At 35.5% G+C, this 13,006-nt stretch overlaps 1 protein-coding gene across 1 annotated transcript in view; it reads right to left on the reverse strand.

The window, feature by feature from the left end:
* Positions 1-13,006, reverse strand: part of STAG1 (stromal antigen 1) — a 499,198-nt gene that overhangs the window by 269,855 nt on the left and 216,337 nt on the right. The window contains exon 5 of the mRNA XM_043874053.1: positions 11,503-11,599. Coding sequence (XP_043729988.1) covers positions 11,503-11,599 — 97 coding nt within the window. The remainder of the gene's footprint in view (positions 1-11,502; positions 11,600-13,006) is intronic.

Raw genomic sequence — 13,006 nt, forward strand, 5'->3', positions numbered from 1 at the left:
CACTGTTTTCCATAGTGGCTGTACTAGTTTGCATTCCCACCAACAGTGTAAGAGGGTTCCCTTTTCTCCACACCCTCTCCAGCATTTATTGCTTGTAGACTTTTGGATAGCAGCCATCCTGACTGGCGTGTAATGATACCTCATTGTGGTTTTGATTTGCATTTCTCTGATAATGAGTGATGTGGAGCATCTTTTCATGTGTTTGTTAGCCATCTGTATGTCTTCTTTGGAGAAATGTCTGTTTAGTTCTTTGGCCCATTTTTTGATTGGGTCATTTATTTTTCTGGAATTGAGCTGCAGGAGTTGCTTGTATATTTTTGAGATTAATCCTTTGTCTGTTTCTTCATTTGCTATTATTTTCTCCCAATCTGAGGGCTGTCTTTTCACCTTACTTATAGTTTCCTTTGTTGTGCAAAAGCTTTTAAGTTTCATTAGGTCCCATTTGTTTAGTTTTGCTTTTATTTCCAATATTCTGGGAGGTGGGTCATAGAGGATCCCATTATTCTTAATGGTGAAAAACTGAAAGCATTTCCTGTAAGATTGGCAACAAGACAAGGGTACACACTCTCACCACTATTATTCAGTACAGTTTTGGGAAGTTCTGGTCCAGGCAATCAGATAAGAAAAAAAAACAAACAAAAAAATCCAGATTGGAAAAAAAGTAAAGCTGTCTCTCTTTGCAGATGACATAATACTATATACACAGAAAACCCTAAAGATGCCACCAGAAAATTACTAGAGGTAATCAGTGAATTCAGTAGTCACAGGATACAAAATTAAAAAGAAATCTCTTGCAATCCTGTAAACTCATAATGAAAAATCAGAAAGAGAAATTAAGAAAACAATCACACTTATCACTGCAAGAAAAAGAATAAAATATATACAAATAAACCTACCTACAGAGACAAAAGGCCTGTATACAGAAAACTTTAAACACTGATGAAAGAAATCAAAGATGACACAAACAGATGGAGAGATATACCATGTTTTTGGATGGGAATGCTATACTACCCAAAGCAATCTACAGTTTCAATTCATTCCCTATCACATTACCAATGGCATTTTTCACAGAACTAGAAGAAAAAATATCACACCAAAGACTCCAAACAGCCAAAGCAATCTTGAGAGAGAAAATGGAACTGGAGGAATCAACCTTCCTGACTTCAGACTATACTACCAAGGAATAGTAATCAAGATCAGTGTGATACTGGGAAAACAATATATATAGATCAATGGAACAAGAAAGTCCAGAGATTAACTCACACACTGATGGGCACCTTATCCTCGACAAAGTAGGGAAGAATATACAATAGAGAAAAGATAGTCTCTTCTGTAAGTGGTGCTGGGAAAACTGGACAGCTATGAGTAAAAGAATGAAATTATAAGATTTAACAACACCACACACAAAAATGAACTCAAAATGGATTAAAGACAGACATATAAGTTCAGAAACCGTAAATTATAAAACATAGGCAGAACACTGTTTGACATAAATCACAGCAAGATTCTGTTTGACCCACCTCTTAAGAGTAAAGGGAATAAAAAAAATAAACAAATGGGATCTAATTGAACTTAAAAGCTTTTGCACAGCAAAGGAAAGTATAAGCAAGGTGAAAAGACAACCTTAAGAATGGGAGAAAATAACTGCAAGTGAAGCAACAAAGTTCGGAAATAAGCAACTCATGCAGCTAATTATCAGAAAAACAAACAACCCAATCCCATAAGCGGGAGAAGACCTAAACAGATATCTCTCCAAAGAAAACACACAGATGGCCAATAAACACATGAAAAGAAGCTCAGCACTGTTCATTATTAGAGAGATGCAAATCAAAGCTACAATGAGGTACCACCTCACACCAGTCAGAATGGCCATCATTAAAAAATCTACAAACAATAAATGCTGTAGAGGATGGGGAGAAAAGGGAACCTTCTTGCACTGCTGGTGGCAATGTAAATTGATACAGTGACTATGGAGAACAGTATGGAGAGTCCTCAGAAACTAGGACTAAAACCACCCTCTGACTCAGCAATCTCACTATTGGGCACAGACCTGGGAAAACCATAGCTTTTACACATGTACCCCAATGTTCACTGCAGGACTATGTTAACTAGCCAGGACATGGGAACCACCTAGCTGCCCATCAACATACTAACAATAAAGGAGGTGTGGTATGAATATACAATGGAGTATTACTCAGCCATAAACAAACGTGAGTCAGATGAACAGAGGTGGATGAAACTAAAGCCTGTTATACAGAGTGAAGTCAGAAAGAGAAAAATAAATATTATATATTAATGTACATACATGGAATCACGATAAAACAGTACCGATGAACCTATTTGCAGAGCAGGAACAGAAACACAGATGTAGAGAATGAACTTGTGGTAGAAGGAGAGGGTGGGACGGACTGACAGAGTAGCACTGACATATACACACTACTGTATTTAAAATAGATATCTAGTGGGAAGCTGTTATATAACACATGGACGCCAGTCAGGGTTCTGTTATGACCTAAGGGGTGGGATGCAGTGGGGTAGGAGGGAGGTCCAGATGGAGGGGTTATATATAATTATGGCTGACATGAGTTTTTGTACAGCAGAAACCAACATAATACTGTAAAGCAGTTATCCTCCAATTAAAAAATCAAGACAAAATAAAATACTAATATTTGTTTTTTGGTGCAAAAACTCCTATATATCCTGGTTCCTCCCTTACCTCTTTGGAGTAGTGCCTTTGAGCTATCCCATAGGCTATGTTTTAGGCTTAGGTCCTCAGCAAGTCCACAAAATAAAACATGATTCCCAACTTTTGGATTGTGCATTTTTTTCAGTGGACGAACCCTAATGTCAACTAAGGACTTTAGCTAATAATGTACCAAAACTGTTTCATCAATTTTAACAAATGTACAAGATGTTAACAGGTGAAACTGAGGGGAGAAGAGGGTATATGGGAACTGTGTAATTTTCACTTAATATTTTTGTAAACCTCAAACTCCTATAAAAAATAAAGTCTACTTTAGAAAAAACGAAGACTCTACTTATAATGATTTCTTTTAATACCTAGAGTTCAGAAATAAAAATTTTGGAAACACAAATATAAGACTTTTTTACTCATGTACACAAAATTGATAAGATGCACCAAAAACTGTAATGCCTGAAGCCAGCACTGGTCAACAGAAAGAGCCCAATTCTTCTCCACGACAATGCTTGACTACCGGTCACACAACCAACATTTCAAAAGTTGAATTAGTTGGGCTACAAAGTTTTGCCTCATCAGCCATATTCACCTGACCTCTCACCGGTACCAACTACCTCTTCTTCAAGCATCTTGCCAACTTTTTGCAAGGAAAATGTTTCCATAACCAGCAGGACACAGAAAATGCTTTCCAAGAGTTCATCAAATCCCAAAGCATGGATATTTACGCTACAGAAATAAACTTATTTTTCACTGGCAAAAAAATGTGTTGACTGTAATGGTTCCTCTTTTGTTTAATAAAGATGTGTTTGTGCCTAGTTATAATGATTTAAAACTCAGGCTGTGAAACCCCTATTACTTTTGCACTAACCTAAAAGCTGTGTGTCTGTCATACTTCACCTTATTATACTGCCATATATCCTCCATAACAAGTTTGATGTTTCCCTGATAACTCAGTTGGTAAAGAATCCACCTGCAGTGTGGGAGACTTGGGTTCAATCCCTGGGTTGGGAAGATCCCCTGCAGAAGGGAAAGGCTACCCACTCCAGTATTCTGGCCTAGAGAATTCCATAGTCCATGGGGTCTCACAGTCAGACACGACTGAGAGACTTTCACGTTTGATGAGAGCTTTTATCATGAATGAATGAATGCTGAATTCTGTCTACTGAAATGATTGCATAATTTTATTCTTTTTATGAATGTGGTGTATTGATTTATGAATGCTGAACTATCCCTGCATCCCTGTATTTAATCATGGTGTGTGATCCTTCTGATTGTTGAATTTTGATCATGGTGTATGATCCTTCTGATTACTGAATTCTGACCTTGGTGTATGATCCTTTTGATGATGCTGAATTTGGTTTTCTAATATTTTCTTGAGATTTCTGTAACTATATTCATCAGAGATATTGGCTTGTATTTGGGGTGGGGGCAGTCTTTGTGCATTAGTGGCCTTAAAGAATGAATTTAGGAATGTTTCTTCCTCTTCAACTTATTGGAAGAGTTTGACAAGGACAGGTAGTAGACATTCTTAATATGTTTGGTAGAATTCTCCTGTGAAGCCATCCAGTCTGGGACTGCCCTCGCTCTGTTCCGACAGAAGACTGAGTCTGAGCTAGCTCTGAATCTCCAAGTCCTCACCCTACTTGGTAATGGCAGTCTTCACCCCAGGAGAGTATGGTGTTAGAGCAAGGGGGGCCAGACCAAGTACCCGGTGCAAGCTAGCGTGTGCAATGGGACAGTTTCAGGAAATCAGTCAGACTCTCAGGTCATTTTCAATCTGCTGCCTCCACTTTCTTCCCGAGGGGAAGCAAGTGTTTGTATGCAACCACCACAAGTGGAATTGTGGTTTTGTATAACCATATGGTAAGTCTTACTGGATTTCAAACCAGCTAAGCGGACTCATCTTCCTGGTAACAGACCCCAAATCTGGGTTGCCAAATATGTAGCTCAAATGTCTCACAACCTAGGGAGGATCCTCGAGCTTGTGATATGCTCTCCTTGCTAGGGGTGCAAGTCCGGAACTGATCATTTCTCCTCTCTTCCTACTCAACTCTGTGTGAATCTTTCTTTGCAGTCTTGGTTACAGAAAGGCTGTTCTATCAGTGTACAGTTTGCTTCAGTAACAGTAGCCACACATGTACTGTATTTTTAGATGTCCATCAGGGAGAAGGGAGCTCAGCATCCTCATACTCTGCCATTTTGATCTCTTTCAGAATTATTATATTGCTTTTACTAGTTTTGCAAATTGTTCCTCTTGAAATTTCTCAACTTTCAATATTACTCTCAAATAGTGATCATATATACTTCACTTTACTGGCTTCACCACAAACATGCTGGCTTATATGGCTAATATTAACTGGCAGTTGTGAAAATGGGCATCTCTGTCTTGTTTGACTTCAATGAAAATTACTCTACTAGATTCCCTTGAGCATGATGTTGGCTTTGGGGTTAAAAGGATTTTTCATCCTTCCATTTTTCACTTTCCAGACTTTACAAAAAAGTTGTAAGAAAAGTACACGGGATTCTGAATATCCATCACCAAATTTTCAGATGTAAACATTTTACCTTTTTTATCCTTTCCCTCTTCATATATCCCTTTATTCATCAATACTCCTATATATATTTCCCCAAAGCAAACAAAAATCTAATACAACTACAGAACAATGATCAGAATACTGAAATTAACAATATAATATATATGTTCTAATTCACAGAACAGATTTTGGAATTTAGTATTTGTCTCAATAATGTTCTTTGTGTCAAAAGAAAAATCTAAGATCGTGTATTGCATTAAGTTCTGGAACAGTTTTCTTAATCAGTTCTATTTCCATGTCATGGACACTCTTACAGAACACAGGATAGGTATTATGAAAAATATACCTCAACTTGAACTTGCCCACTGTTTTCTCATGAGTAGTTTCAGACTCTGTACTATAGACTAGAATAATACAAAAATGAGGTGGAGTTCTTATAAGTGCCTACCATGAAGCACATGCTATCAACTGGTTCTATAACTGCACTGTTTTGCTTTCATCATTTGTTTAAGGTGGTGTCTATTAAGTTTGTACAGGTAAAGTATCATTTTATTCATAATACATATCTTGTAAGGAGACAATTTGAGGAGGTAAATATTATGTTTTTCACTTTCCCCCACTAGTTTTGGAGTATAAGCACTGAGTTCAAATTTTAGTTTGTACTTTTTATACTCTTCAGCATGTGTTATTTATGCATGATTCATCTATTCTGAGTGCATCCAAGTCTTGGATTTTCCATCCATCTTCACTGATTTTTCTTTTTTTCTGAGTATATGAAACATGAAGATAACTCCCAAAGTCAAGACTGTTCAAAAAGTATATTCCAGTAAGTATCATCCCTCCACCCCAATTCCCTGTAAGTTTTCCACTCCATTTACATACACACACACCCTATAGGGGACTTCCCTGGTGGCTCAGACACTAAAGTATCTGCCTACAATGCAGGAGACCCGGGTACAACCCCTGGATAGGGAAGATCTCCTAGAGAAGGAAATGGCACCCCACTCCAGTACTCTTGCCTAGAAAATCCCATGGACGGAGGAGCCTGGTAGGCTACAGGCCATGGGTCACAAAGAGCTGGACACGACTGAGCGACTTCACTTTCACTATACCCTGCTGCTACTGCTACTGCTAAGTCACTTCAGTCGTGTCCGACTCTGTGTGAGCCCATAGACAGCAGCCCACCAGGCTCCCCCGTCCCTGGGATTCTCCAGGCAAGAACACTGGATTGGGTTGCCATTTCCTTCTCCAATGCATGAAAGTGAAAAGTGAAAGTGAAGTTGCTCAGTCGTGTCTGACTCTTAGCGACCCCATGGACTGCAGCCCACCAGGCTCCTCTGTCCATGGGATTCTCCAGGCAAGAGTACTGGAGTGGGGTGCCATTGCCTTCTCCGTCACTATACCCTACAGGTAGGCAATCATTATTCTGTGTCTTATCTTCCCTTTGTTTCTTTATTGTCAAGTGACCAGATACATGTGTATATTCTATTATTTCTCTTCTTTCCTCTCAACTTTCAAAAAAAGTTGAATACTTTTAGACACTCTTTTGCACTTAAAAAAATAAATGTGTCCCGAAAATCTCCCCGCATTAGCCCGCACAGTTTTTCTTCACAATTTTTCGCCATGCCAAAAAGCTCCACTGAATAAGCTTTGCCACAGTTTACTCAATCACTGTCCTATACACTGGCACTTAGGTTGTTTTCAATATTTCACAACTACAAATATGTTACTGAATAACCTTGAGCATTTATTTTTGTAAGATGGAAATATATCTTCATGGCAAAATTCCAGAAACAGCATGGCTAGGTCAAAAGATAAGAACATAAGGAGTTTTGGTGAAAGTGAAAGTCCCTCAGTCGGGTTCAACTTTTTGCGACCCCGTGGACTGTATAGTCCATGGAATTCTCCGGGCCAGAATACTGGAGTAGGTAAGCCTTTCCCTTCTCCAGGGAATCTTCCCAACCCAGGGGTCAAACCCAGGTATCCCGCATTGCAAGCAGATTCTTTACCAGCTGAGGCACAAGGGCAGCCCAAAAATACTGGAGTGGGTAGCTTATGCCTTCACCAGCAGATCTTCCTGAAACAGGAATTGAACCAGGGTCTCCTGCATTGCAGGCTGATTCTTTACCAACTGAGCTATGAGGGAGTTTTGGTAGATAACGTCAAATTTATATCTATGAGATATGTATCCACTTTTATTCCAACAAGTAATTTAAGTGTCTGTTTCCTCACAGTCTAAAGAACAGAGATTATAACTTATAATTTCTATCAATCTGATAGATGAAAAATGGTATATTGTATAGTTGTATCTTGCAGCTGTCTTCTTTCATATGTGCTAGTAGTATCTGCTTACTACAGGTTCACAGGTACTTGAATCTATTTTAGATTTTTATTATACTGCACTAATATGAGAGACAGTGAGCATTCTCTTTTAAACATGTTAAGAAAAGATGCACCTCAGTCTGATATACTAAAATGTTTTAAAATCTATTTTGTCAAATGCCTTATCAGGAACTATGAAGATAGCTGAAAGGAAAAGTAGCAAGGGGTAAGAACAGAAAACTGAAAAAAAATAAATAAAAATGGCTCTCAAGTCACACATGTAAGAGAAATACAAATTAAAATCATCCAAATACAGAACTTAACCATGGATCAATGACCTACATATAAGATCTAAAACTATAAAACTATTAGAAGAAAATATGGAGGTAAATCTTCATGCTCTTAGAATTGGCAATGGATTCATAGATTTGATACCATAAGCATGAGAAAAAGAAATGAAAAAAAAGTTGGACTTCACAAAGACTTAAAACTTTTGTCCATCCAAGGACATCTTTAATAAAGGGAAAACACAACCTACAGTGTGGGAGTAGTTGCAAGTTATAAACAATTCTGTATTATGTATCTGGTAAGATTTAATATCAAGAATATACAAAGAACTCTAATACAATAACTCACAGCAAAAATAAAACCCATCTAATTTCAAAATACGCACAGGACTCAAATACACATTACTTCAAAAAGACATACAAATTGCCCAAAAACACAAAAAGTTGCCCAAATCACTGGTAATAAAGAAAATGCAAATAAAAACCATTAAAAAAAAACACCATTTCATACCCCCTAGGACATTAAAATTTTAAAACTGGAAAGTGAAAGTGTTTTAGAGGATGTAGAGAAATAAGAGTCTTCATATATTTATAGAATTTAAAATGGTGCAGCTGCTGTGAAAACAGTTTGGCAGTTCCTCAAAAACTTAAAATAGAATTACCATATGATCCAGCAATTTCACTCCTAGGTATTTACACCAAAGAATTAAAAAATAAGTACTCAAATAGATACCTGGCCATAAATATTCATAGTAGCAATATTCACAACAACCAAAAAGTACAAGTCCATTCATCAATGGATGAATGGATAAACATATTGTAATATATACATACAATGAAATGAATTTTATCGATATATGCTACTCCTCAGAGAAATCACAAAGATATGCTAAATTAAAGAGATCAGACACAAAAGATCACATACTGTTACAATCTCCTTTTACATAAAATGACTAGAACATAGGAGCAGAAAGCAGATTAGAGGTAGCCAAGGACTGCAGGGAAGAGGCTAATGTGGAGTGACTAGTTAATGATAAGTATTCTTCTGGGGTGGTAACAAAAGTTTTGATACCAGAAAGAGGTGGTTATACAACACTATTAATGTGCTAAAAACTACTAAACCACCCACTTTAAAATGGTTAACTGTTTAAGTGTATTTCACCTCAATTAAAAAAAACATCATATAATGTATTTTTAAATCATTCATAAGACCAATAAAAAAAATTTGATAAAAACACTTTCTTGAAAAGACCAAATAGAAATAGGTATTTTCATATATTACTGATAGGAGTAAAATGGACATAATTTCTGTAACAGGAAATTTGGAAATATCTAATGTAATTAAAAATATAATAACCTACAGACATTTATTCTGCCACAAAGAACAAATGAGGTACACATGAAATTACTCATTGTAAGAGCAAAAGACAACAGATAGTAGTTAATGCACTGTTAACAGACAACTAGTTAAATAAATTGTTGTACATACATAAAAAGGAATGCTTTGATGCTGGAAAAGAGGGAGAGGGAAGGGAGGAAATGGAGAGGAGGGAAGAAAGGGAAGAAAAGGAAGGGAAAGGGAGGAAGGGGAGAAATGTAAGGGAATGGAGGAAAGGAAATAAAGAGGGAAGGGAAGGCAGGAAACCAAGAAAGTTCTCTATACACCAGTATCTTTTGTGTGAAAGGGGTGAGGAAGAAAAGAGCATACATTTCCTACTCATACAGACAGACAGATGGATATACAATAAAGGAGTTAAGAAGAAGTAACTCTGTGGAGATAGATGGGAAGGCAAGAAGTAGTAAAGGTTTTTTGATTTACATTTCTCTTGTTGCTTTTTTTTTTTTTTGAACTATATGAACAATTTACAAAAGCAAAAAATTTTAAGACTACCATTTGTTTTAAAATCTAAACTCATTCTAACGGGACACTTACATAGATTAGACAAGACCACATATATAAAGCACTTCACTCAGTACTTGCCTTTCCAGTTTAAGACTGTAAAATTAACAAACTCACTTTCCTTCAAATAAACTAATCTCTTGCCAATCCTCACCTAACTCTATGCTCCAGGTTGCTGCCACAAACTCTCTTTATGCACTAGAGTGTGCTGTACTTTCTCTTTTTCTGGAATTTTTACACCAACTGTCAACTTGGACCTTTCTCTTCCACCTTAATTTACTCTTACTCAACACCTCAGTTCCAGTATCAAGTTTGTTCCTTTCAGATGCACTTTCTTACAAATATCCCCATATTCACACATACACAGAAACACACAGCCTAGGTTGAACCAGAAGCTCCTCCTTGTTATTCCTACATTACACCTTGTGGTTAGACATGGAGACTCCAGATAGCGACAAGCCTGAATCTAAATCGGGAATTCGGCACTTTAAAACTGGATGATGTCCAAAAACTAACCTAAGCCCTGAATCCTTAGTTTCTTGAATGACAGAATAAAAATCATATCTGACTGATAGAAGTGTCAAACTAATATCAAACGAGCTAATACATGTAAAGCACACAGTATGGCACATACACTGCCAAGCTGAAACAGTCATTAAATTGTATCCAATTTTATTAATCTCCTGGTAATAAGCAGTTCAGTGAATTACTGCTATATTTCCCTCCTTTTCTTTGCAAAACATCCTTCTTTAAAAACTCAACAGGGACTTTCTTGGTGGTCCAGTGATCAAGATTTCACACTTCCACTGCAGTAGGCTACAGACTGGATTCCCAACTGGAGAATTAAGATGTCACACGCTGCATGGCATGGCCAAATAAATAAATAGCAAATAAACTCAAAGTAGAAAGTACATTAAAAAAAATTAAAGCAGAAATTATTTAAAAAAATAAAAATTAAACATATTCTAATAGTTACTGGGGCAGAGACTGTCTTGATAGTATATATATATATATTATATATATAATATATATATATACACACTTTGGAACAATAACCTAGGTACTTTGTAAATATTTGATAAAATTCTTATGTTAATATGGTGAGTGATAACTTATTCAGAAATAAGAAAGCCTTCAAGAAATCAATTTGATCAGTGACCTCAATGGAAGATCACCTTTCTGCATTGATAAGCAAAGAATGGTGTTAACCAACTGATTTATCCCATACAGTACAATTTAACCTGTTAATATTTATTCCAGAGAAAAAAGGTCTGTATCAGTTACCTACTAATATGATAAGAATAACTTCACTTTTTAACAAATTGTCTATGGATTCCAAATGATTGTAAACTTAAACCTGATTTTCATATTTATGTTACCTTCAAACATTTAAGCTTCAAGCACTTCATCTACAAGATGAGGATCCAAAGTAATGAATGTTAGCAACTGGCACAGTTCACAATATAGAGCACAGATACAAATAATATCAGTAAATATTAATTATAAAATCTTGTGATCTAAAAGGTCAATTCACAACTCCTTAATTTCAGATTTCCTTCAAAACATTAAAATTTCAGAAATCTGTTATGAGCAAAATTGAACTAGGATAAAGAGAAATATTTTTAAATAAAATAATTTTACCACAAGAGACTAGCAATTAATTCCAGAATGAATTATAGAATGATTAACACAAGGTAAAGTAAATTTGAAACTGCTGGACTGACAGTCTCAGTGTACATCATATATTTCAACATTCTGTACCTCGACATCCTGAACACTGGATAAAAAAGTTGATTAAGTCCAGAAGTGCAATGTCCCTGTCTTGCTTATATGATTCAATCCAGTCATCGACCACAGACTGTGGGGGGAAAAAAAAAGAAGAAAGAAAAAAATTTTAATTGATATTACAGCAAATGAATTTTCAATAAATTACTGGTTTTCTATGTGTAGCTATTTAAACAAGAAAACTATTTAATTAAATCACATATATAAAATTATATATATAATATAAAATTAAGACCATATATAATAAAATGCATTTTTTCCCAGAAATACAAGGATGATTCAATATTAGGAACTCAATTCAATTAATCAACAATGCAAAGAAAAATAAATAATTATAATACCAGATCTCAAAAGGTATCTGATAAAAATCCTGGAGCCATGCTTAATAAAAACATGTCTAGAAAACTGGGATGATGTGATAATGTTGGTAAACAACATAAAAACAAAGGCCAAAACATATTTCCTGTGGAAACCTTGACACTTTTCAGCTCTAAGAAGAATGAGGCAAGGATGCATCCCTAAACATTTAACACATATTTTAAAGATTTTAGTTTATGCAAAAATTAGTAAAATATCAATAAGGACAATTCTCCTTTTCTACTGAGTCTCTGCTAATGCATAAAAAATTTGACAACTGACAAAAGGTAAAAGTACAAAATCAAATTTGAACATTAGCAATATTATGAAATATAAATGGATTGAGAAGGCTGCTCACAACTAAAATCACCCAAAAACAAATTGAAGGACTATATAAATTTTAATGAAAAATATTATAAAAACACCTTTTAGGTTACAGAAAATGACTTAAATTTTAAGTTCCATGTTAAAAAGGCTTCATGCTGCATCAAGAAAATCTTTCCAAATTGTTAGATAAATTTAATGTAATTCTACTTAGCATACTACCAGGCATAATTATTGAGAGTTCTGCCGGGGGTGAAGGAGAAGCACAAGAAATAGATAAAAATTACTTTTTTAAAAGTTTTAAATAAACTTTTATTTCTGTACTTAGCTACAACTATGTATAATTAATGCAGAAATCTTAAGGTATTCCTTGATGAAGGTTTACATATACATGCACCTGTATAACCATAACCAAAATGCAAATATAAAAAACACTTCCAGAACTAAAACAGGTTGCCTCATGTTCCCTTCCAGTTAGTAACCATTCGGCAAGCAAATAACGTAACTATTATCCCTTAACAATAGATATGCTTTTGAAATTCATGTAAATACTATTATGTTTTGTGTTTGATTTCTTTCAATGTTTTATCAGTGAGATTCAGTCATGTTACTATGTTATTAGAAATTCCTTGTTTGTACTGCTGGACAGTGTTTCACTGACTTAACATACTTTATCTTATAACCCAATTTACTATTGATGTACATAAGAGTTGTTTCCATCTTAGGGCTATTGCAAATAAAATTATTATGAACACAACTATACACATCTTCTCACATAAACATTTTTTCTGCTGCATGC

The sequence above is a fragment of the Cervus elaphus genome, chromosome 19 (genome assembly GCF_910594005.1).
Source record: "Cervus elaphus chromosome 19, mCerEla1.1, whole genome shotgun sequence".
NCBI classification, from domain to species: Eukaryota; Metazoa; Chordata; class Mammalia; order Artiodactyla; family Cervidae; genus Cervus; species Cervus elaphus.